We start from the raw sequence: 27,709 nt of genomic DNA, 5'->3' as shown, positions 1-27,709 counted from the left end.
CAGTTTTTTTTCCATCGGATCCTTTTATTCCCGCCTGATCCGTTTTTTTCCACAATTTCCTTTTTTTTCTGCCAGATCAGGTTTTTTTTCCATCGGATCCTTTTTTTTCCCGCCGGATCCGTTTTTTTTCCACAAGTTCCTTTTTTTTCTGCCAGACCAGTTTTTTCCGCCTGATCCGTTTTTTTCCGCCGGATCCGTTTTTTTTCCACAATTTCCTTTTTTTTCTGCCAGATCAGTTTTTTTTCCATCGGATCCTTTTTTTCCCGCCTGATCCGTTTTTTTCCGCCAGATGTTTTTTTTCCACAAGTTCCTTTTTTTCTGTCAGATCAGTTTTTTCCGCCGGATCCGTTTTTTCCCGCCAGATACGTTTTTTTTCCACAAGTTCCTTTTTTTTCTGCCAGATCAGGTTTTTTTCGCCGGATCCGTTATTTTCTCATTGAGTTGTATTAGCGCCGGATGGCCACACGTTTCATCCGTTTTTTGCAGGATCCATCAAAACAGCTATTTCCGCCGGACAGAAAACACATACAGAGGAACGGTTGAATCGCGATTTCACCCGCCGCTATTGCGGGCACATGTCAGTCATGTTTTTTTTTATTGATAGATCGGGCGATTCTGAATGCGGCGATACTAAATATGTGTAGGTTTGATTTTTTTTATTGTTTTATTTTTGATGGGGCAAAAGGGGGGTGATTTAAACTTTAATTTTTTTTTTTTTTTTCATATTTTTAAAAACTTTTTTTTTACATTTGCCATGCTTCAATAGCCTCCATGGGAAACTAGAAGCAGGCACAACTCGATCGGCTCAGCTACATAGCAGCGATCATCAGATTGCTGCTCCGTAGCTGAATTACATACTTGCTATGAGTGCCGACCACAGGGTGGCGCTCACAGCAGGCCGGTATCAGTAACTATAGAGGTCTCAAGGACCTCTATGGTGACCATCCTGACGCTATTGCGCGCACATGTCAGCTGTACAAAACAGCCGACATGTCGTGACTTTGATGTGGGCTCAGCGCCGGCGCCCACATCAAAGGAGGAGACACGACATGCGCAGAACATGTTGCGTTTTTTACTGCGATGCGTTTTTTCCCCAGAAAAAAACGCAACATATGCACAAAAATTGCTGTATGCATTATAAATGATGGGATGCATATGTATGCATTTTTAAATAGTTTTTATCGCATTTTTATAGCGAACAAACGCAAAAAAATGCGAAAAATCCTGAACGTGTGCACACAGCCTCAAGGTGTATCTCCCCATCACACTCCATATGTGTCTCACTCATCATACTTCACGTCTCTTTCTCTCCCACTCTTAGGCCGGGGACACACACAACGTATAAAAAAAGGTCCGTTTTTGACGGACGAGAATCGCACAAATGTTACCAAAACAGTGATCCGTGTGCAGTGCGAGGATGCGATTTTCTCGCATGCAATGATCCGTGTGACATCCGTGTGACATCTGTATGGTGAGATTTTCTCAAACGCTTGCAAAATGAGCAAATAATGGCTGAACCTTTCCTGTCACCTGCCCAATGCCTGAGAATTTCTCGCACGTCACACTGATGGTCCGTGTGCTGTGCTATTTTTTCTTACCCCATAGACTTTCATTGGCGATTCTCGGCCAAGATACGCTGACAATCACTCGGATCCTGAATACGGCCGAGAAAATATCGGATGATGGGAGCTGCCCCATAGATTAACATTGGGACGAGTGATATGCGATTTTTTTATCGCATTGCACTCGTCCGTATTACGGTCTAGTGTGACCCCGGCCTTAGCCATACAATGCATCTCTCCCCTCCCTCCATAATGCCTGGCTATTCACTGCAGAGCTGGAGCTCCCAGACAGCTCCTAATGCTGCTCCATGCACACCACATGTCTTCACTCTTCTTGGGTCCAGATGCTGCTGAGCCCACTGTGTTCTGCGCCTCTGATGCAGTAACTGCTTGTGATAGCAGGTCACAGGGCAGTCACACACAAAATGGTGCTGCCCTGTGATGCTGCTCTTCATTCTTACTGTTGGGGCAGTAACTGCTGACATCACCATTTCCCTCCCCTTTTGGGTGGTCTAATATCCCTGGGGCAGAGCTGCTAAATGTTACTATAGCTGCTTGAGGTCTAAAACGGAAAATGCTCCCCCTAGTGGTAAATATGTATATTTGTAGAAAAATATATAATATTTTTCATATAGAAATGTTTGCAAACAGTGCAAACATTGCATTAATACATTTTAATTACTATTTTAAGCTTAATTTCACAAAAAAACAAAATACAAGAAAACTGGTGGCACCTTCCCTTTAAGCTCTGGCAAAAGAAGCTCCATCTATCATTTCACGAGAGATTTTGCGATTCAGATTAAAAGAATTTATCAAACCATGTCAGTACCCCACCAACACAACAGGACGGGCTTTCTACTGAAGGTCTTCAGATCCTCACACACTGTTCTGCAGACATTTACTTGGTTTATGATCTTTCTTTCCCTCCTCAATAAGAGCATTTTCTGTTTGTCATGTACGTAGCCATAAACTGTCCTACTCATCAGGGTCTCATTTATCTGGGTACCTAAAGAGTATCCTGGCACCATCACAATGTCTGCCAATCCGTTTAGTTTTTATAATCTGTAGCCTGGTTTATTTAGCAAAAGTAATTTTTAGTAAAGCTTTTAAGTACGGTATATTGATAATCTAAAATAAATATCCTTTTTATTAATATGTATAATTTATCATCCAAAATGAACAGTATCCAACCAATGAGTGAGTGGGGAGCAGCAAATGAATGTTCCTTCACTTACACATCGAACCCACATGGTTTCCCCAGCGCCCGATTCCTGCAGTGGCTGGAGAGATCATGTGTCCGGTGGAGAAGGAGGCGGCAGGAGCAGGGGGCCACAGGAGGGATCGCGGCATACCTGACAGCACAGCCCCGGCCGGGCTGTGCTGGGTGCTCCCTGCTGCGGCACAGGACTTGTGTGAGGTCATGAAGAGGGCGGGCTGGAGCATCACGTGACCGCACAAAGCCCTCCCTCTTTATTATATCATCAGGTCCTGAGGACATGTACTAGAATCTGCAAGCTCCTTATTACATGAGCTTTGGAGACGCAATAGGAGGGAGGGCTCTGTGCGGTACAGACACCACACTGGTCCCGTTGCACCATCTTCTAACCGTAGGTTCCAACATAATAACATACTATTATATATAATAACACTACATATAATAGTATGTTATTTATGTTATTAAATATTTTACCACATTTTTTGCTCCAAATATTTTTTTCCCTACTTTCCACCTCTAAAACATGGGTGCGTCTCTTATACCGGGGCCTCTTATAGTCCGAAAAAAACGATAATTGCTTCTACCAGACATTTTTAGGAGCTTTAGGGTGCTATATGCACATGCCAATGTTTAATTATTTGATCCCATAAATGTAATTTCTGCCTAAATTTTTCTCACTTCACCAACTTAGACTAGTGCTGAACAAATCTGATTACAAAAAAATGAAAGAAATGAATCAAAACCTAGGATGATCAGTAGTACAAGATAGGGACAACAAGTCCAACTGATGTTAATAATCTATTATTAGGGCAGCATGGTGGCTCAGTGGTTAGCACCGCAGCCTTGCAGCGCTGGGGTCCTGGGTTCTAATCCCACCAAGGACAACATCTGCAAAGAGTTTGCATGTTCTCTCCGTGTTTGCGTGGGTTTCCTCCGGGTTCTCCGGTTTCCTCCCACATTCCAAAGACATACTGATAGGGAATTTAGATTGTTAGCCCCATTGGGGACAGTGATGATAATGTGTGCAAACTGTAAAGCGCTGCGGAATATGTTAGCGCTATATAAAAATAAAGATTTATTTATTTATAATTAGCCAAATAGAAGTACATAAAGAGCATGTGCCAGTACAGCTCAAGAGACACCTATAAATAAAAGCGTAAAAGTAATAGCCCAGAAAGGTTGTCCCATTTTGCACTTCTTATTATCTTAGGTTCTGACAATATATAAATTTACCCACATGTATTATATGGTTACTTGTGGTTCAGGGTGTTGACGCTCCTCTGCCTCCATTTGTAGTATTCGATTTTAACTTTTCTTATGTTTTGTATGTCATTAAGTATTCTTTCAATAAAGCAAACAGTTTTTCTCCATTGGTTAGATGCTGTTAATTTTATACAGATTTTTAGGTTTCATAGGGTCTTGTCTGTATTTAATTGTGCTATAATGCACATCATATTTCTCGATTCCCTACATTTTTCTTAGTATATGATTCATTTGGTTTTTGGAGGCCATTTTGCCCGCATTTTGCTGCACAGCTATCGTGTCCCTTTTCCACTGCTTTTTAAGAATTTAATATTTGTCATTTTATACACCCGGCCTATACAACACCTATTGGAATAAAGGCGCCTGCAGACTATAAGAAATCGTCCAAATTTCATCTAAAAAGAAAAAATAGGGACATTTTTTCTCTAATTTACATCCAATTTTCATCCGTCTGCCAATTTTTATGTCTGTGTGCGATTCATGGTCACTGAACTACGCTAAAAAAATGTACATGATCATATACAGTTTCCTAGGTTTATCCATAAAAGTATCCATACAAAATCAGATGCCTCGTGTGGGATCTGTGTTTTTATTTTTAAGCACCCATAGACTTGAACGAATTTGTCTCACCCGAGACTCAGAATAAAGTAGAACATGCTGTGATTGTCTCTCATGGACAGTCGGACCGAGAAAAATATTGTTCATCTGAACAACCCTATGGATAAACATGGATCAGTGCTGTCCGTACACTTTCCGATTAGAAATTGGATAGTACATGTCCTATTTAGACGCTCAACTGCATGAGCTCTTAAGCTTACTTATTAAGATATGATTGCCTAAAAATGAATTTTACACATCTTGGGGCACTCTAACCTCCAAACTTAAATCAGTATTTCCCATATGGTTCCTAAATGATAAAAACTAAATCAGGTCCTGTTTGCCCAAACCCCCTCTCTATAATCCACAATTAAAAAATAAATAAAGTGGTTCAAAACTAAAAGTAGTAAAAATAAAATGCACAAAACAGTAGTAGGCCAAAATGGGTGACTTTTCTTGCAAAACATTGGTGCAAATTGTATGGTACGCCCCCCTGCCACACACCTTTATGTCCTCTAGAGCAAGAACTTATATTTAAAAAATACAGCTTTTCTCATACATCTACCATAAAAGCTGTGGACGGGTCGGCTTCAGTAGGTTTGATATGGTAAATGATGGACTTTATTTAATTTGCGGCTAAACCAAGGTGGAATACTCCATCTCTCATGTCCTACCAAGTTCACTTACGTAATCTCTATTGCGAGCTACGGGGGCTTCTCTGGGAATCCCCTGTAGACCCATCTGCTTTAATGTAGCTGACGGAGTCACTTTGGACACGGTCTGGCCCTCGTCCTGGCAGTACTCATCGTTTTCAGAAGCACAGTAAGGATCACAGTCCAAGACAAAAGCTTTGAAGAGCTTCTAATACTAACAAGATGTAATAATAATCAGCAAATTGACCTGACAACAAGAAAAGAAAACGCACGTACCTAGCTTTACATGGCCGTTATCCGTCAGAAGAATGTTCGCTCCCTAAAAAAACACAAAAAAAACACAAACTGCATTTAGAATTGAAGGAAAGATCTAAATGATAAAATGAGGTGTCAGAATACACAGAAGAGCAGAGATCCATCTTCCTTCAGGGACAATGAGTCTGGTTACACTGACATTATAACGTGTCTGTTCACACCTATTAATCATGGAGCTACATGCAAACGCTTACAAGATTCTTGCCCTTATTCTTTCACTTCTAATCCAATCCAAAAACCAATATCCTTCTTTTTCATTCATTCTGCTTCGTCGCACTGTCATCATCCCCTGTACAAGCAAAAATGTGGCCGAGAAAACATTACGTATGAAAATGTCAGAATGACTGGCAGAGCGGCTCTACACGCATCTGGAGAAATTACACCCCGCTGCCCCCCGAGAACACAATATTTACTTTATGAAAATGAAATAATTATTTGGAGAAGTAACAACTAGTGATGAGCGAGCGTGCTCGGATAAGGGGTTATCCACGCTCGGGTGCTAAATCAGTGACTTCGGTGTGCTCGAATAATATACTCCAGTCCCTGCGGCTCCATGTCAACAGCCCCAACACATGCAGGGATTGCCCAACAAACAGGCATGCGTTGTGTCTACTGATCAGCCATGAGAAATGCAACCGCGGGGAATGGAACATATTATTCAGGCACGCCGAAGACACTCGGATGGCACCTGAGCATCCTCACATAACACTATATCCGAGCACGTTCGCTCATCACTAATAACAAAGATTAAAGACAGTGAAATAAAAAAAGACCAGAAATGCTGGGGAGGCTCAAAGGACCCTTCACCGAACATTAAACACAGCTCGACATCGTTTAATTGAAAATAAGTACCGTATTTGTAATTCGTATTAAGAATCATAAAACAGGGCCTTTTTTAGGAAAACACCATCATAACCAAATCCTGAGGATCCCAGTATGGCTCAGTGGGGTCCATCGGTATGAGCCGCTGCATTGTGACTTGTTTCTAACAGAAATTACAATGTAGAGGTGGACACCAGCATGCAGCTCTGTTCAAGTCAATGGAAGCAATATTCTGCTGTAAGCCGGACCAGTGATCTTACTGTATGTGAGGAACAATGGCCTTTACAATAATAATAACCAGAGAAGCACAGTTCACCAGCAAAAAAAGCTGCAAATCACTTAAGCAATGTGTGAACATAGCCTCTCTGCTGCTTTGTTCTGCAGTCAAAACCTGATCTCTTGGCAGTAAAGAAGCGGCAGAGAAAATGAAGGTTTTGCGTTTTTCAGGATCCCAAAGTTGAGCTTTGCTTCCTCCATACAAGCATGAACAATGCAAGGTGTTCGGCCACCAATGCAAGACATATGTGAAATCATAAAACATATTTGGAAAAAAGGGCAATTTGATCAAATTATTTAGTGGAAAAAGATTTTTATGACAGAAAAAAGTCACTATTCTGAACAAAAAATGTCATGGGCTGATACGGTTTCCTTTACACATTGGTTGGCCATTGAGTTGGTCAGGCATTGTTCAATTTCACACATTGGTCAGGCAATTTTTAGTTTTACTAGTTTTACACATTGGTCAAACAATGTTTAGTCTCACACATTGGTCAGACAATGTTTAGTCTCACACATTGGTCAGGCAATGTTTAGTTTTACACATTGGTCAGGCAATGTTTAGTTTTACACATTGGTCAGGCAATGTTTAGTTTTACACATTGGTCAGGCAATGTTTAGTTTTACACATTGGTCAGGCAATGTTTAGTCTTACACATTGGTCAGGCAATGTTTAGTTTTACACATTGGTCAGGCAATGTTTAGTTTTACACATTGGTCAGGCAATGTTTAGTTTTACACATTGGTCAAACAATGTTTAGTTTTACACATTGGTCAAACAATGTTTAGTCTTACACATTAGTCACGCAATGTTTAGTTTTACACATTGGTCAGGCAATGTTTAGTTTTACACATTGGTCAGGCAATGTTTAGTTTTACACATTGGTAAGGCAATGTTTATTTTTACACATTGGTCAAACTATGTTTAGTTTTACACATTGGTCAGGCAATGTTTGGTTTCAAACATTGGTCAGGCAATGTTTAGTTTTACACATTAGTCAGGCAATGTTTATTTTACACATTGGTCAGGCATTGTTCAATTTCACACATTGGTCAGGCAATGCTTAGTTTACACCTTGAATTTCCCAGGCATTTGTTTACTTTAACTCATCACTAATTTAATTAAATTGTACTAATCCTAACTGCCATCTCATGTGAGGAAACCAAGACATTTTGGTTTAAACTTGAGAAAAATCACAAAAATTAATGTGTTTTACATCCTGCCTTACCTGCTTTTTCCCATTAAAAACGCAGCAAAAAACTGAATACAACATTGTATGCTGCTTTTTGGCACTTACTCATTGCTTCTTATGGGTGAAAAACGCTGCAAAAACACTGAAAGGAGTGATATACTGCAGCTTAAAAAAAACAAACAAAAAAAAACAAACAGTTTTCGAATTCAGGCTGTTTGCACGTTGCGTTTTTTTTATGCAAATTTTCAGCTAGTTCCACACTACCAGCAAAGTCTATGAGATTTCCGAAATATCATGCATACAGCTTGTTGTTTTTATCGTCCTCAGTATTTTGTGCAATACCTTGTTTTTATAATAATGCTGTATGACACTTTCTTTCATACTTTTTCCACCCATTGAAAGCAATCAGTTTTTGCTGCGTTTTTGGTGCCAAGTAGAATCAGATTTTTTTTTATGCACGAAACTTTATCAGCATGCACAAGAGACAAATGTACCCTGACAAAAACGCAGCAAAAAATGCACCAAAATACGCACTAAAACTAAGCAAAATCTGCTTTTTTGAAGCAAGTTTCTTACTGCCAAGAGAGCAGGTTTTGCATGCGCAAAAAAATAAATAAATAACGCATCAAAAACACCACATGCAAACAGCAAAAAAACGCAGCAATAAAGCAACGTGCGAACATAGAATTATACTTATAGGTATATTTCAAATTAGATACTCAGAATTAGAATCACGTCCCTTCATTTTTAGAAACTGCAAATCATAAAGTCGTCATTGCATTTTGCATGTAAAGAAGCTGCGGAGACACCATCACGTGTTTCTCAACGCAAGCAGTGAATAGCCAGGCCTTTCCTCGGGAAGGAACAACCACGGGAAGGGCAGCATCCTATGAAGGAAAGCCACCTATGCCAAGCATGGTATCCATCCACTTTTTTTTGGAGTAGGAATCTGGCTATTAGGAGCAGTGCCTAGTAAAAAGGCTATAAAGGCACAGATGATTGGTCTCGGGGAGACCAAAACATCCAACACCGCGGAGACACCATCACGTGTTTCTCAACGCAGTGATTCCAGAACACTGTGTTCTGTAATCACTGCGTTGAGAAACACGTGATGGTGTCTCCGCGGTGTTGGATGTTTTGGTCTCCCCGAGACCAATCATCTGTGCCTTTATAGTCATTGCATTTTGGACACAAGAAAGTATGCTGGTGCTATGCCGTCACTCTTTAAAGGGAATCTGTCAACAGGTTTTTGCCACCTCATCTGAGAGCAGCATAATGTAGGAACAGAGACCCTGATTCCAGAGATGTGTCACTTAAAGAGGTTGTCCACTACTTTAGCATTGCTGACCTATCTGTAGTATATGTGATCGGCGGGGGTGCCGGTTGTCGGACCTGTTGTGAATTCTGCTCTTGGGCTCCCTCCGGTGGTTGTTGATGGTAAGGCAGTTGTTCCTGAGCAGAAGTCTTGGACAGGTGTTTCGGCTAATTGCAATTCTGACTGGGGTATTTAGCTGTGCAGGACTCATTAGTCCTTGCCAGTAGTCAATGTTCCTTTGGAAGTGTTGGTCCCTGCCTAGCCTCTCCTGCTTGCTGCCAATTCAGCAAAGATAAGTGTTTGGCTTCATTTTTTAGACACACTGCTGTGTGTTTATTTTCTGTGCTGATCTTGTTTCTATTTTGTTCCTGCTAGACTGTGCCTGATGTTTTTCTCAGTCTAGTTGGATTCGCTGGAGTCGCAGATATACCCTCCACATCTTTAGTTGGGTGGTGGAGTTTTTGTATTTTTCTGCTGTGGATTTTTGTAGTGTTTTATGCTGACTGCATAGTATCCTGTACTATCCTTTCCTATCTAGGTAGAAGTGGCCTCCTTTGCTTATCCCTGTTTTCTGTCTGCGTGTGTCTTTTCCTCTCCTACTCACAGTCATTATTTGTGGGGGGCTACCTATCCTTTGGGGGTCTGCTCTGAGGCAAGAGAGTTTTCCTATTTCCATCTTTAGGGATATTTAGTTCTCCGGCTGTGTCAAGGTGTCTAGGTCTGGTTAAGCACACCCCACGGCTACTTCTAGTTGCGGTGATAGGATCAGGGTTTGCGGTCAGTAAAGTTACCACTGCTCCAGCGAAGGTCATTTCATGCTGCTCCAAGGCCACCTGTTCATAACACGGACCCCAGCCAATCAGCTGTTATCGGTATCAAAGGTCGCCAGACAGAAGAACTCACTGGCGGAGATGGCAGTCTACTGATAGTACTACCAGGAGACGGAGCAGTTCCGCAAGTGAGTACTTTTGGCCGATGCCAATAACCGCTGATTGGCAGGGGTACTGGGTATTGGACCCCAGACGATTAGACATTGGTCACCTATCCTAAGGACAGGACATCAATGAAAAAACAGTGGACAACCTCTTTAAGTTTACTGGGTGCAGCAGTTGTGATACAATTAGAGCTTTTAGATGTAGCCTACAACAGAGCGGAGAAAGTTGCTCCTTCTCACACCACAGCTTCCTGCGCACATCATTTATGGACACTATGCTGCTTATCAGACGAGGTGGCGTGGTCGGACCAGGGCTCACGTGCGCTGTAGTCCAGGCACTGATAACTCTCCTGCTAATAAAATATTAATTTTATAGAAACAACAGCATAGAACCTAATAAGTGATGCAAGGAGCCCTAATTGATATTTAGGTAACAAGTCATTATAAATTAAGGAAAAAAAAAACGTGACAAGTAATAATCAGTAGGTGAATTAACAGTAGAAAATAAATCTCAGAGTTCTACAATGACTGAGCCAAACAAAGAAAAAGAGCATTTGGGTGACAGATGCTCCTTAGATATAGTTATGAAGAGCTTCTATTATCACTTTATCACGTTTTTATGGTGTGCTGGCATAAAATAATTTCCAGAACAGACGACCTATAATTATTCGCATCTTAATTTGTTACTTTTCATTCCAAGCATAAGATAGGTTACGGCAAGTAGTTCTTGAATTTCACATTTGAACAGAAGAAAAGGCATCAATAAGAAACCCGTTAAGGCCCCCGCCAAAAGCAGCTGCTTTTCTTCCGCTCTGCTATATCGACGGGCGTGACTGCCGATGTCATACAGTTAGGCAGCGAAGAGCCGCATGTCAATCAGCATGATGCCGGCAGTCACACCCCATTGACAGAGCAGCCCGGAAGAAGAAGAGCTGCTCTGTTGACGTGGAGCAGCTGAACCGCCGGCAGTGATCGCACTGAGCCAGTGCGGGGGTTGAACAGGCAGGTAGATAATGAAGATTTATCCTTGAAGAAGTACCTTAATCAATATCAGATGGGTGGCGGTCTGACACCTGACACAGCCACTGATCAGCGGTTATCTGGTCCCGCTACGGACCGGCACACAGCACGGGACATCTCCAGACACTCCGTAAATGCTATTTTCTGGTGCTGCAGCAGCTCAACTACAGATCATTTTTCAGAATCATTGGTGAAAGACCAACATGTTTCTTACCTTTATGTCCCGATGCATTTTTCCTTTATTGTGTAGATAATATAACCCCTGAAAGAAACACAGAAGCATTATTTTCTAATTAATGAACACAATATATGCCTGCACATTCAAACAGGGTCAACGGTTGCAAAATGTATCGTGATGGAAGGAAAAATGATCCCTTGCTGCGGAAAACTTGATATCAATATTTCAAATGAGGGTAAGCAGGGTGATGCTGAAAACAGCAGAGATTTCATTAGTCACGCGCGGCTGCTAGCACGGTGCTCCGAATGGCCAGTGGCCAAGAATCACACGGGGATCCGGAGGGATTCGAAATGTAACAGGATGAGGCAGAAAATATTTTTTAAATAAATGGAGATTTTTTTTGCTTTTTTTTTTTTTTTTTTTTTTAAATTGAAGGAATGACCGGTGGTTGCATCTATTTTTGCAATGCATCTAAATAAAATTAATGTAGCTGCAAATAATGCTTTTTAAATAAAGAAAAAATATTAAATGAACTCCTTCTTGACCAGATGATTCTTTGTTTGGACTTTTATTTTTTTTTTTATTTTATTTTAGCCACTACATATGCCCACATGAGGGCTTGTTTTCTGCAGGACACGTAGTTGTTTTAAATTACAGAATTTATATCTTCATATAATCTACTGAAAAAACAGAAAAAAAAATTCATATGGACGGAAATGGTGAAAAAAAACACGTAGCCATTATTTTTATGGCATTCATCATTTGGTAAAAATGGCCTGGCAGTATGATACTTCAGGTCACCAAGACTGGCGACACCAGACCTCTTTTTTTATATATTCTGGCGGTTAAATAAAAATAATATATAACACTGTTGCCATTTTCAGAGACCTGGAACTTCTACCTGGGTGCCGGCTCTTTATTTTTTACTTCTTGTCTGCAGAGATGGCGTTTTTACTGATACCATTTTCAGGTACGAATGACAATTTTAACTTTTCTTATTAGATTGTTTTCAGTATATGGGGTGTTCAAAGAACAGCAATTCTGGTATTTATGGTAGAAACATATTTAGAATTGAAAGTCCTCAATGGTTGATACTTTTTAATAGCTGAATGAAAAGATGGTAACAAATTGCAAGCTTTTGAGACTACTCAGGTCTCTTCATCAGGCACAGACTAATAGAAATTCCGAAGAATCACATATTTATACACAACACGGCCCACAAATGATGCCATAGATAAGACAAAAAGCCACTTCTGAAGAAACGTGCACAAATGGACATTGTCTTATCTATTGCATTATTTCTGTGCTGTATTGTGCATAAATATGTGATTCTTCAGAATTTGTATTAGTCTTTGCCTGATGAAGAGACCGGAGTAGTCTCGAAAGCTTGCAATTTGTTACCATCATTTCAGTTAGACATTAAAAGGTATCAACCACTGAGGACTCTCAATCTACTATATAATTGTCTAAGGGGCACTTCCGTCTGTCCTTCTGTCTGTCGCGGATATTCTTTGGTCGCGGCCTCTGTCTGTCATGGAAATCCAAGTCGCTGATTGGTCGTGGCAAAACGCCCACGACCAATCAGCGACGGCCATAGTCTGGCAGCGAAATGGCCGCTGCTTTACTGCCCTATGCAGCATTAATAGTAAAAAGATCTAATGTTACAAATAATAACAATAAATAAAAAAAAAGGTTATTCTCACCTTCCGGTGCCAAGGATGCTATGCGAGAAGGACCTGCCATGACGTCACGGTCATGTGACCGCGACGTCATCACAAGTCCTGCGCTCATACCAACCCTGGGACCGGAAGCTGCCGCGTGCACCGCACACAGGGCCAGGACTTCAAGGGGCCTTCGGAAGGTGAGTATATGTTTATTTTTTATTTTAAGGCTATGTGCACACATAGGAAATGTGGTGCAGGATTTTCTGCACTAAATCTGCATCTCCTGGCAGAATCTGCAGGTGCAGAATTTCTGCAGTTTTTGTGCAAGATTTTACCACTGCAGATTTCTATTAATGGAGGGGCGCAGAAACTGAAATCTGCAGCGTTTCTGTGCAGATTTTTCTGCACCATGTGCACAGCTTTTTTTTTTTTCACATTGATTTACATTGTACTGTAAATCACAGTGCAGTTCTGCAGCGTTTCTGCTGCAGAGAAAAACGCTGCAGAACTGCACTAAATCTGCACTAAATCTGCATCGTGTGCACATACCCTAAAAGGTACCTTCACACTGAACGATATCGCTAGCGATCCGAGACGTTGCAGCGTCCTGGATAGCGATATCGTTCAGTTTGACAGGCAGCAGCGATCAGGATCCTGCTGTGCCATCATTGGTCGGAGCAGAAAGTCCAGAACTTTATTTCGTCGCTGGACCTCCCGCAGACATCGCTGAATCGGCGTGTGTGTGACGCCGATTCAGCGATGTCTTCACTGGTAACCAGGGTAAACATCGGGTTACTAAGCGCAGGGCCGCGCTTAGTAACCCGATGTTTACCCTGGTTACCAGATAAAAACGTAAAAAAAAAAAAAAAAACACTACATACTCACATTCCGGTGTCTGTCCCCCGGCGCTGTGCTTTCCTGCACTGGCTGTGAGCGCCGGCCAGCCGTAAAGCACAGCGGTGACATCACCGCTCTGCCTTACGCCTGGCCGGCGCTGACAGTGCAGGAAAGCACAGCGCCGGAGGACAGACACCGGAATGTAAGTATGTAGTGTTTGTTTTTTTTACGTTTACGCTGGTAACCAAGGTAAACATCGGGTTACTAAGCGCAGCCCTGCGCTTAGTAACCCGATGTTTACCCTGGTTACCAGGGGACCGGTATCGTTGGTCGCTGGAGAGCTGTCTGTGTGACAGCTCTCCAGCGACCACACAGTGACGCTGCAGCGATCGGGATCGTTGTCTAGATCGCTGCAGCGTCGCTTAATGTGACGGTACCTTAAGTCTTTTTTAATATAGTGCCCACATTGCTCTATACTACATGGGCTGTGTTACATACTGCGTGGGCTCTGTTATATACTAAATCTCTATGCTATATACTATGTAGCTGGGCAATATACAATGTGACTGTCCAATATACTACCTGGCTGTGCAATATACTACGTGGCTCTGCTATATACTACGTGGCTCTGCTATATACTACATACCTGTGCAATACACTACGTGGCTATGTTATATACTACGCAGCTCTGCTATATACTACGTACGCTGTGTTATATACAAAACAACCGACATAGTATACTACGTCACTGTGCAATATAGTACGCAGCCTGTGCTATATACTACCTACATATTCTAGAATACCTGATACGTTAGAATCGGGCCACCATCTAGTTCTAAATATTTTTCTATCCACTGGCTAGCATGGTACCAAGATATATATCTTTCCTATATCAAAATGGCATTTATGGTAGCAATTTTTTTTTGTCCTTTAATGAACAATTTAATAGTTTTATATTTCAATAAAAAAGAATTTTTCTAGTGCAATGATGAAAAATATTTTTTGATCATTTCTTTACTTCTTAATTTTTGAACATAGAAAACAGGTGAGTATGAGCAATTTAAACTTCATTGTGGATTTTATTTTTTTTGTTAATTTAATATATTTTTTTAGCCTTTTTAGGGAACGTTAACCTGCTCACCTGAAGTTTGTAGTTAAACTGAACTTCTATTTTGACTGGACTTTAAAGAAGAAGCAAGATTGCAGTGATGAGAGCTTTCAGTAGGCCTCACTAGCTGCAACTGGAACCTAATGGCTCCCCGCGAGCGCATTGCAGGGAGTCCAATGGGCACCAGTGCAACTAGTCCACACTCAGTGATTGATCGTTAAAGAGCAGCAATTGCAAGTATCACATAGCTAATGTTAGGGTGAAGTTCTGGCTGTATAACACAGCCGAGATCTGGACAAGGCTCAGCTACATATATGGGCACCTTGACTGACATACAGATATGTCAGGGTGCAAGAAGAAGTTAATAACTTAATATATCTAATCTTATGTCTGTCTATTTGGTTTGAGATATTTAAGCCACATACTGCAGGATCAGACTACAAAGGTTTTGTTTGATGCCTGGTACCATGGAGACACACAAGATTTCATACAAGCTATGTTGCTTCATTTTTTTACTACACATTATATATATATATATATATATATATATATATATATATATATATATATATATATATTATAATATAATATTTTTTTTAAAAGTTTTACAAGATAATAGAAACAACGCAGTCCAGGACCTATATTACCAGTACGCAGACTGGAACAGTAATGCAATTATTAATAGAACAAAAAAGTATTAACTAACAAAAACCTGGCTAACAGAATCAGCTTATCACAGCATAAATAAAAAAGAAAAGCATCTTTCTAGAGAAGATGTGGAGGAGTTACCGTGTATCCCGTTACTATACTCGCTTTATTTTATTTTCTGTCAATTATTAATATGAAGTTGACCTAGATTATTTTTAAAATATACAAAACCGTAGAGCAGGGATGTCAGACTCAAATACACAGATGGCCAAATTAAAAACTTGGACAAAGTCGAGGGCCAACCTTGATATTTATTAAAATAAATGGGCCCCAAATAGTCCACCATACAGTATAATGGGCCCCACATAATCCACCATACCGAATAAAGAGCTCCACATAGTCCTCCAACAGAATGGCCTGAAATAGTCCTCTATACAGCATAATGAGCCCCAAGTACCCTTCCATATGGTAAAATGTACCCATATAGTCCTCCATAGAGAATAATGGCCCCACATAATCTTCCATACAGAATAATGACCCTAAATAGTCCTCCATTCAGAATAATAGCCCCACATAGCCTCCCATTAGTTATAATGGGCCCCACAATGTCCTCCATAAAGATAATGGACCAACATTTAAAAAAAAAAACAACAAATAAACCTCACCTCTGCTCAATACCCCGCTGCTCTGGACTTGGCAGCGAGCACTCTGATGAAGTTCTTCATTGCTCATCATTGTGGTGAGATGAAGTCACGTCATCGCGGCCACTGAGCTGAGACGTCAGACGGAGAATGATGGGGGAGGGAGCTAATGGCTTCCCTCTTCCATCAGTACTTTCAACTATCGCCATTCAGGATGCCGATACACTTGAAAGACGTCACAGGCCAAATACAATCCCAGATTTGGCCTGCAGACTGGAGATTAACGTGTGCTGTAGAGGCAAATAGTTCTACAGTACATTTTTCCTAGGGAGAACAAAATCTCACAATAAACTGTTTCTATTTCAATACTATTTTGCCTCCTTGTGTTTCTTTATTACTTATTGCATCACGTTTTCTACCTTCATAAAATGTTTCAGTTGAGCTATCAATTCTGGGATGGGAGGGATATTAAGTTTTAACAAGAATTTGAGGTTTTTTTGCCAATAAAAGAAGGGTGTGCATCAGCTTAGGAGGGTCTTTCAATTGATCAGCTTAGGCGTTGGAGTTGTTCTAATAGTGTAGAAGAGCTAAGGGGGGGTTAAGGTGAATTTAGAACCCCATAGGATATCGACCATGTCTGAAACTAGCTACCAGAAGGAGGCTGCTTTAGGGCATAACCAGAGGCAATGGACTAGACCAGAATCAGGTAGATGGCACTTGGGAGCAGCGGTTAACCTATTCGAGAGAGGACTTTTTTGGGTCCACTGAAAGCATAGATGGCCCCATGCATGATTTTCAATTGGGTTTATCTCCAGGATTCATCGACAATGTTCTTTCTGAATGCACCTCAACCCATTGTAATTTTGGCGGAGATTTCCACATTCTCCAGTTGCTTCGTTCCAACATTTAAAAAAAAAAATGTGTCTGGGTGTACTACAAACAAATTGGGTTTCACAAAATATAGGGTTGATAATGAAGGGGTGCACATTGGGGGATAAGAGGATGATATCTAACTCATTCTGCCTTAGCCTAAAAGTGAGGTCGCTCAGGTAAGCCACGATGGAGAGTCTATTTATATAGAGTTTATTCTTCATGCCCTGGGGAAATTCGGGCTTACACCACAATGGAAGGTATTTTAAGGTTCTAAAAGCGAGGCCAAACTTTTTCCTTACTGCTTTTCAGGTAGAGATAGTGTCTCTAAATATAACTGAACGCTTGAGCATGGAAGGCAGGGAGGCAAGGCAAAGTGAAAGAGTGCTGTTAAATTAAAGGGGTATGCAAAATCAGACTAGTTCACAAAGCTGGAATTGTTTTGAGCAGAAGGTATGAAAATATCCTGTTATGTTTAATCGGGAAAACCTTGGTCAAATGTTATTCATACACATCAAATCCGATTATGATCATATAAGCTTCCCACGTGGAGCTAAACCTATAAGGACCATGTCCCCCTTCTCAATCAGTTGATTTTATTCTCCAAGGCTTCTAAGGTGAAAAATCAAATTAGCACAGTGGACTAAGCAGAAACGTTCAACCCCATGCTATAGGGAATGAATTGTTATAATACAAAAAAAAAAACAAAAGAAGTGTTGCTTATCATTCTGACTCCCCATCACACCTGCCCTTGTGCTCCGGTGGTCTCAGCCGAGACTAGAACTAGTAATGATGTATCATCCATGCATGGAATGTTATCACCTCCAGTCCTGGCAGAGAACAAACGGAAGCGCTAAGAAGATTAATGTCTATATTTTATAATGATGCCATTCCCCTGGACAGTTTTGAAAAAGCGGTGGAAAAATCCACAAAAGGATATGTGGACAAGGGACACATGCACAGCTGACACTCCAAATTTACGGCGTTTCACAGAAACAGGACTGGATATAAGATTTTAAGAAAAACCACGCACATGCTTCAGAGAATATCAGCAGAATATACAAACACTGGGAACTTGAATTTCTCAGCATGTCAATTTATGCTGTAGATGACACCATCGAGTTCACTCTTTGCACTTCTTGAAAACTCCTTTTTAATTAGCCCAGTGTGGTTAATTAAAAAAACAAACAAAAAAAAAAAACAAAGAAAAAGCTAACACCTACTAGACCAACTGCACTCATCCACTATTCTTCTGGCTGCAATCTCACATCCTGCCTACCCCACCTCATACGAGTCCCTTTCTTCCCCTACCAGCAGAGGGCATCAGGTGACCACTGATCGGCTGCAGCCCTCACATTCCAAGTGTTACTGATGTCCCTCTTCAAGCCCCCTAAAGAAATGAAGGAAAGGAGCTGGGAGAGCTAGTTTTTATCCTCTATTGATTTTGAACTCCACTTAAGACTATTGAAAAAAGGGTTCTGAAGTAGAAGACAACCTTTTCAACAGCACCATTTCTGAAATGAAATTCACAGTTGTATTTCAGGTTCATGGGAGCTTGTCCACTAAAAAAATTCCACCAGGGAAGCGACTTACAGTACAGATCAAAAGTTTGGACACACCTTCTCATTTAAAGATTTTTCTGTATTTCATGACTATGAAAATTGTAAATTCACACTGAAGGCATCAAAACTATGAATTAACACATGTGGAAGTATATACTTAACAAAAAAGTGTGAAACAACTGAAATTATGTCTTATATTCTAGGTTCTTCAAAGTAGCCACCTTTTGCTTTGATGACTGCTTTGCGCACTCTTGGCATTCTCTTGATGAACTTCAAGAGATAGTCACTGGGAATAGTCTTCCAACAATCTTGAAGAAGTTCCCAGAGATGCTTAGCACTTGTTGGCCCTTTTGCCTTCACTCTGCGGTCCAGCTCACCCCAAACCATCTCGATTGGGTTCAGGTCTGGTGTGTGGAGGCCAGGTCATCTGGTGTAGCACCCCATCACTCTCTTTCTTGGTCAAATAGCCCTTACACAGCCTGGTGGTGTGTTTGGGCCCATTGTCTTGTTGAAAAATAAATGATGGTCCAACTAAATGCAAAACGGATGGAATAGCATGCCGCTGCAAGATGCTGTGGTAGCCATGCTGGTTCAGTATGCCTTTAATTTTGAATAAATCCCCAACAGTGTCACCAGCAAAGCACCCCCACACCATCACACCTCCTCCTCCATGCTTCACAGTGGGAACCAGGCATGTAGAGTTCATCCGTTCACCTTTTCTGCGTCGCACAAAGACACAGTAGTTGGAACTAAAGATCTCAAATTTGGACTCATCAGACCAAAGCACAGATTTCCACTGGTCTAATGTCCTTGTGTTCTTTAGCCAAAACAAGTCTCTTCTGCTTGTTGCCTGTCCTTAGCAGTGGTTTCCTAGCAGCTATTTTACCATGAAGGCCGGCTGCACAAAGTCTCCTCTTAACAGTTGTTGTAGAGATGTGTCTGCTGCTAGAACTCTGTGTGGCATTGACCGGGGCTCTAACCTGAGCTGCTGTTATCCTGCGATTTCTGAGGCTGGTGACTTGGACAAACTTATCCTCAGAAGCAGAGGTAACTCTTGGTCTTCCTTTCCTGGGGCAGTCCTCATGTGAGCCAGTTTCTTTGTAACGCTTGATGGTTTTTGCAACTGCACTTGGGGACACTTTCAAAGTTTTCCCAATTTTTCGGACTGACTGACCTTCATTTCTTAAAGTAATGATGGCCACTCGTTTTTCTTTACTTAGCTGCTTTTTTATTGCCATAATACAAATTCTAACAGTCTATTCAGTAGGACTATCAGCTGGGTATCCACCAGACTTCTGCTCAACACAACTGATGGTCCCAACCTCATTTATAAGGCAAGAAATCCCACTTACTAAACCTGACAGGGCACACCTGTGAAGTGAAAACCAATTCCTGTGACTAGATCTTGAAGCTCATCAAGAGAATGCCAAGAGTGTGCAAAGCAGTCATCAAAGCAAAAAATGACTACTTTGAAGAACCTAGAATATAAGACATATTTTCTGCTGTTTCACACTTTTTTGTTAAAAATATAATGCCACATGTGTTAATTCATAGTTTTGATGCCTTCATTGTGAATTTACAATTTTCAATCATGAAAATACAGAAAAATCTTTAAATGAGAAGGTGTGTCCAAACTTTTGATCTGTACTGTATGTGCACATTCCCTTAATTAATTCAGAGTTTTAATATGTATCTATAGTAAGATAGTAACTGACAACAAACTCATCAATCCTGCACCCTTTCATAAATCCAATGATTATTATCATACACATTTGGTATACAGAGAACAAAACAATAAATGGACTAAAGAAAATTGTAGTCTGCTTTCCCCGAGACACATACAGTGGGGAAAATAAGGATTTAAAATGTCACAAATGTCTAAGTAAATGTATTTGTTGAAGTGCTATTGACATGAAATTCTCACCAGATGTCGGTAAAAACCCATCCTTTCCACACAGGCAAAGAAATCAAACCAAAATGTCCATAAATTATGTGTGACAATGAGAAATGACACAGGGAAAAAGTATTGAACACATGAAGAAAGATAGGTGCAAAAAGCCGCGGAAAGGCATGATACCAGCTGAAGTCCATCAGTAATTAGAAACCAATCCTGCCATTTGGTGAAAATATCTGTCAGTTCAACTGATGGTCTATAAAGAGGCGTCTCATTACCAAGGTGTCACACAAGAAACATCTCATGATAGGTAAAACCAGTGAGCTGTCTCAAGACCTTAGTAACCTTATTGTTGCAAAACATTCTGATAACATTGGTTACAGAAGAATTTCTAAGCTGCTGAAAGGTTCCAGTGAACACTGTTGGGGTCATAATCCAGAAGCGGAAAGAACATCATTTCACCATAAACCAGCCACAACAAAGTGTTCCCCATAAGATTCAGACAGAGTGAAAATTACCAGAAGATTTGTTCAAGAGCCAAAGACCACCTGTGGAGAGCTACATGAAGACTCGGAATCAACAGGTACAATTGTTTCAAAGAAAACAATAAGTAATGCAGTCAACCTCCATTGACTGACTGCACACTTACCACGCAAAACTTCATTTCTGAACAAAAAGCATGTTTAAAGTGTTAAAAGTTTGCTCAACATTTAGACAAGCCTGGGAAATACTGGGAGTATACACTTGTGTGGAAAAAGTGGTTGCCCCCTTCCTAATGTCCTGTTCTTTTGCATGTTTGTCACACTTAAATGTTTCAGATCACCAAACAAATGTAAATATTTGACAAGGATAACAAAAAATGCAGTTTTTAAATGAAGATTTTTATTAAGGGAAAAAGAAATCTAAACCTACAGGGCCCTGTGTGAAAAAGTGATTGCCCTAAACCCCTTAAAACATAAATTAACTTTGGTTTATCACATCTTTGGGAAGCAGAGTTCAAATTCCATAGCCACATTCAGGACTGATTACTGCCACGCCTGTTCTCAATCAAGAAATCACTTAAATAGGACCAGCCTGACAAAGTGAAGTAGACCAGAAGATCCTCAAAAGCTAGACATCATGCTGCAGTCCAAAGAATTTCTGGACCAAACGAGAAACAAAGTCATTGGGATCTATCAGTCTGGAAAAGGTTATAAAGCCATTTCTAATTCTATGCGACTCCACTGAACCACAATGAGAGCCATTATCTACTAATGACGAAATCATGGAACAGTGGTGAACCTTCCCGAGAGCGCACCGACGACTCATCCAAGAGGTCACAAAAGACCCCACAACAACATCCAAAGAACTGAAGGCTCACCTGCCTTAGTTATGGTCAGTGTTCATCACTACACCATAAGAAAGAGACTGGGCAAAAATAGCATGCATAGCAAAGTTCCCAGACAAAAACCACTGCTGAGCAATAAGAACATTTGGATCATATCAGTTTTGCCAGAAAACATCTTGATGATCCCTAAGACTTTTGAGAGAATTGTTTGTGGACTGACGAGTCAAGAGCTGAACTTTTTGCAAGGTAAAATCCCATTATATCTCCTGCAGAAGTAACAAAGCATTTCATAAAATGAACATCATACCAACAGTAAAATATGGTGGTGGTAGCGTCATGGTTTGGGTCTATTTTGCTGCTTCGAGACCTGGAAGACTTGCAGTGGTTAGCGGAACCATGAATTTTGCTGTCTACCAAAACCTCCTGAAGGAGAATGTCTGGCCATCTTTTTGTGACCTCAAGTTGAAGAGCACTTGGGTTATGCATCAGGACAATGATACAAATAAAATGAGGAAGTCAACCTCTGAATGGCTTAAGAAAAATAAAATTAAGACTTTGTAGTGGCCTAGTCAAAGTCCTGACCTTAATCCGATTGAGATGCTGTGGCATGACTTTAAAAAGATGGTTCATGCTCGGACCCAGTGGCCTAACCAGTTATTACGTTTAGGGGGCAAACACTTTTTCACACAGGGCTCTGTAGGTTTGGATATCTTTTTACCTTAACAATAAAGACTTTAATTTAAAAACTGCATTATGTGTTTACTTGTGCTATCTTTGTCTAATATTTAAATTTGTTTGGTGATCTTAAATATTTAAGAGTGACAAACACTTTCCCACGATTGTACATACAGGGATCTTTGAAATAAAAATGTGACAACTGTATAGTCTATATAGTCTTGTCAGATGAGACCAAAATTGAACTCTTTCGATGCCATAATACACACCATGTTTGTAGGCCAAAAGGCACTGTATGTAAGCCCAAAAACACCATTCCAGCAGTGAAGTTTGAAGATGGCAACATCACGGTGTGTGGCTGTTTTTCAGCATACAGCACTGGCAAACTTCATATTATTGAAGGAAGGATGAATGACAAATGTACAGAGACATTCTTGATTAAAATCTGCCACAATGTACCAGGATGATGAAGATGAAACAAGGGTGGATATTTCAGCAAGACAATGATCCCAAACTTAGAGGATAGGAAACTTTGAATTTATTTGAAAGAACGAAAATAAAGCTGCTAGAATGGCCCAGACATTCACCTGACCTGGATCCAATAGAAAAGGAACTAAAGCTCAGAGTTCATAGGAGTAGACCACAGAACCTTCATTATTTAAAGAGTGTTTGTATTGAAGAATGGGCCAAAATCACACCTAAGCAATTCAGGCGACTAGTTTCTCCATACAGAAGGAGTCTTGAAGTCGTCATCACCAACAAAGGATTTTGAACAAAGTATTAAATCATTTTCAGTAAGCATGTTTAATACTTTCCCCCTGGGCCATTTCTCATTATTACCCATAATTTATGGACATCTATGGTTTAATGTTTCGCCTTTGTGGACTGTATGGGATGTTACAGTCATCTGGTGAGAATTTCATGTCAAGAGTATCTTTAGAAATATATTTAGTAAAATTGGTGATGTGTTCAATACTTATTTCACCAGCTTTAAGTCTGCATAGGAGTTGTATATAACAAAACAGAATTAATCAGTTTTAGGTGCGCTGAAACAATTCTAAAAAGTACAACTGAAAGACAGCTCCATGTAGGTAAGTAAACTCTAAATCTGGAGATCAAATGTTACAAACCAATAATTTATGATGAAGTGGTGCCAATGAAATTAACAGACACAAGGAAACAAGGGCACAATTGCTGAATTCTCATATACCGTTCACAAGACTGTGGGCTAAATCAGAAAATCACAGCACAAGGCATCTGTGCTTCGCTAAAAAAAAAAAAACACATAGTTTGTGTGCGAAAGGCAATGGGTCATATCAACCCTTCCAGAAGCTGTAAAACAATTGGTTTCCTTTCTATTAATGCAGGAGGAACAAGGAAGCAGAAACTTGAGGTGGGATTTTATGGTTGTAGTGACAGCTCTGCTTTACAATGCACATTGGTGCATTAATCCCCAATCCCCACAGTTTTAAGCGTACCCTAAAAACTCATTTGTTCAGACTGGCCTACCGCCTCAATGCATTAACCTAACGATCCCTGTGTGGCCTATTTATAAAAAAAAAAAAAAAAGGTTCCTCGCATCATGTTCTCATACACTTTATGCAGTATTAGCCCTCTGTGTCTGTACTGCTACATACTTAGGCAGCTTTACATGAACACCCGAGCCTTACACTATGGCTGGTCCGAATAACTAAAGCAATTGTTACCATCCACCTCTCGTGTCTCCCCTTTTCCTCATAGTTTGTAAGCTTGCGAGCAGGGCCCTCACTCCTCCTGGTATCTGTATTGAACTATATGTCTGTTATGCTGTAATGTCTATTGTCTGTACAATTCCCGTCTATAATTTGTAAAGCGCTGCGGAATATGTTGGCGCTATATAAATAAAAATTATTATTATTATTGGTGGAAGTGTAATAACTACCTTAGGAGTGTCAAGGAACCAGCCAAGATGTATTGATCCTGCAGATCCACTGACCCCGCTGTAAAGTCTAATACTCACGGTTTGTCTGCTTTACTTTGGGTCCTGGAACCTATTCAAACCATGCCATTATCTCCATGTTTCTCTCAATGACTGCAGAAAATCTCATTTACTCCCACACTCCAAAAGACAAGCTGCAAAGGTACCTTCACACTGAGCAACTTTTGAACGATAACGATAGCGATCCGTGACGTTGCAGCGTCCTGGATAGCGATCTCGTTGTGTTTGACACGCAGCAGCGATCTGGATCCTGCTGTGACATCGCTGGTCGGAGCTAGAAGGCCAGAACTTTATTTCGTCGCTGGATCACCCGCTGTCATCGCTGGATCGGCGTGTGTGACGCCGATCCAGCGATGTGTTCACTTGTAACCAGGGTAAACATCGGGTTACTAAGCGCAGGGCCGCGCTTAGTAACCCGATATTTACCCTGGTTACCATTGTAAATGTAAAAAAAACAAAACACTACATACTTACATTCCGGTGTCTGTCACGTCCCCCGGCGTCAGCTACCCGCACTGACTGTGTCAGCGCCGGCCGGCCGTAAAGCAGAGCACAGCGGTGACGTCATGAATTCACTGCTGTGCTCTGCTTTACGGCTGGCCGGCGCTGACAGTCAGTGCGGGAAGGTGACGGCGGGGGACATGACAGACACCGGAATGTGAGTATGTAGTGGTTTTTTTTTTTTTACATTTACAATTGTAACCAGGGTAAACATCGGGTTACTAAGCGCGGCCCTGCGCTTAGTAACCCGATGTTTACCCTGGTTACCCGGGGACTTCGGCATCATTGGTGGCTGGAGAGCTGTCTGTGTGACAGCTCTCTAGCGACTATACAAAGACTTACCAACGATCACGGCCAGGTCGTATCGCTGGTTGTGATCGTTGGTAAATCGTTTAGTGTAACGGTACCTTTAGGTCAACCAAGGGTCTGTTTACACGGACCGACCAGCGGCACTAAATGACCAACGATCGCAAACATTTACTGATCGCCGGTCGTTTCATAGCCTGTTTACACAAGCAGACCGCGGTACAGGATGCGTATCGAGGGATCTGTAATGGATCGCTCAGTACGCACAGGCTGCCATTGTTTTTGGCAGTGCGCCTCATTTACACAGGACGACGCACCGCTGAGAACGAGGATCTTTCTGCACAAAAGACTATTTCATCCGATGATGGAGCTCTTTCAAAAATTTTGTAAATTACAAAAAAAAAATATATACATTTGTGAGGTCACCGTGTCCATAAAAGTCTGATCTAAACACTGTAAACCGAAACAAATTCTAAACTACATAATTGTGGGGGGAGGGTCTCTGCAATGCCACAAAAAAATGCAGTGATTAAAATGTCTTCTCAATCCCAAAATGATATTGATAAAAATATCGTCTCACCTCGCAAAAAATAAGCCTTCAAGACTACTTCATTGATCGAACAATGAAAACATTACAGGTCTCAAAAATCGTCAACACAAAAAATGTTTTTTTTTTTTTTTTTTAACCAAAATAATAATTTAAAAAAATGGTCAAGTCGTTTATCGCCATAATAGTACTGACAAAGAGAATCGTGATCTCAGATGTACGCCATAAATACAAAATCCCAAAAAACAATGTCAGAATTTTAGGGTTTATCACAATTTCACCGCACTTGGAACTTTTTGTTTTCCAGTATATTATATGGTAAAACTACCCTATATTTTTATAGAAGTATTTCATGAGCACATGAGAAGGTTATTGTGAAAGGAGGAGGGAGCAGGGTCAATGATCATGATGTGAAAAAAAAAACAGTTAAAAACGTTACAAAAAAACCTGATTTAAACAAAAGATCATTTTCTGATGATGTTACATATATAAAAATATAATATTTAACCCCTTAGCGACCGCCGATACGCCTTTTAACGGCGGCCGCTAAGGGTACTTAAACCACAGCGCCGTTAATTAACGGCGCTGTGGAAAAAGTCCATAGCGCCCCCCAGAGGCCGATTTTCTCCGGGGTCTCGGCTGCCGAGGGTAGCCGAGACCCCAGAGAACATGATTCGGGGGGGTTTTAACCCACGCCGCATTTGCGATCGCCGGTAATTAACCGTTTACCGGCGATCGCAAAAAAAAAAAAAAAAGCGATCTCTTTTTAATTTCTCTGTCCTCCGATGTGATCGCACATCGGAGGACAGAGAAAAGGGGTCCCAGGTGGCCCCCCAATACTCACCTAGCTCCCCCGATGCTCCTCGTGTCTCCCGGTGGGCGCCGCCATCTTCAAAATGGCGGGCGCATGCGCAGTGCGCCCGCCGGCCGGCACCGGGAGAATCTTTGGGGTCTCGGCTGCCGGGGGTAGCCGAGACCCCAAAGAGCACGATCGGGGTCGGTATTACCGACCCCTGTTTTGCGATCGCCGGTAATTAACTGTTTACCGGCGACCGCAAAAAAAAAAAAAAAAAAAAGTAAAGTGTAATTCTCTGTCCTCTGATGTGATCGCACATCAGAGGACAGAGAAATAGGGGGATTCGGGGACCCTAGCATACTCACCTAGGTCCCTGGATCCTCTTGCTGCTCCTCCTGGCCGCCGGCAGCAGAACATGGCGGACGCATGCCCAGTGCGCCCGCCATCTGTCTCCATCTGCCGGCCGGCAAGAGAACAGCAGTTGGGGCTAAAATTAGGGGTAGGGTTAGGTTAGGGGTAGGGTGAGGGGTAGGGTTAGGGGTAGGGTTAGGTTAGGGTTAGGGGTAGGGTTAGGTTAGGGGTAGGGTTAGGGGTAGGGTTAGGTTAGGGTTAGGGGTAGGGTTAGGTTAGGGGTAGGGTTAGGGGTAGGGTTAGGGTTTGGTTAGGGTTAGGTTAGGGGTAGGGTTAGGGGTAGGGTTACGTTAGGGTTAGGGGTAGGGTTAGGTTAGGGGTAGGGCTAGGGTTGGGGCTAAATTTAGGGTTAGGGTTGGGGCTAAATTTAGGGTTAGGGTTGGGGCTAAACTTAGGGTTAAGCTTCTTTCACACTTGCGTCGGTACGGGGCCGTCGCAATGCGTCGGCCCGACATACCGACGCACGTTGTGAAAATTGTGCACAACGTGGGCAGCAGCTGTAGTTTTTCAACACATCCGCTGCCCAATCTATGTCCTGGGGAGGAGGGGGCGGAGTTACGGCCACGCATGCGCGGTCAGAAATGGCGGATGCGACGTACA

The 27,709-nt window shown here is 41.4% G+C and overlaps 1 protein-coding gene across 8 annotated transcripts in view; it reads right to left on the bottom strand.

Annotated features, from left to right (window-relative positions):
* Positions 1-27,709, bottom strand: part of MAP4K3 (mitogen-activated protein kinase kinase kinase kinase 3) — a 331,018-nt gene that overhangs the window by 131,215 nt on the left and 172,094 nt on the right. For all 8 annotated transcript variants that reach the window (XM_069769035.1, XM_069769037.1, XM_069769038.1 and 5 more), the window contains exons 6-7: positions 11,381-11,428; positions 5,568-5,610 (exon numbers count right to left, since the gene is read on the bottom strand). In XM_069769035.1, the coding sequence (XP_069625136.1) occupies positions 5,568-5,610; positions 11,381-11,428 (91 nt within the window). The remainder of the gene's footprint in view (positions 1-5,567; positions 5,611-11,380; positions 11,429-27,709) is intronic.

This window comes from Ranitomeya imitator, chromosome 5 (assembly GCF_032444005.1).
Source record: "Ranitomeya imitator isolate aRanImi1 chromosome 5, aRanImi1.pri, whole genome shotgun sequence".
Classification (NCBI taxonomy): Eukaryota; Metazoa; Chordata; class Amphibia; order Anura; family Dendrobatidae; genus Ranitomeya; species Ranitomeya imitator.
This window is presented reverse-complemented; position numbering and strand designations above follow the sequence as displayed.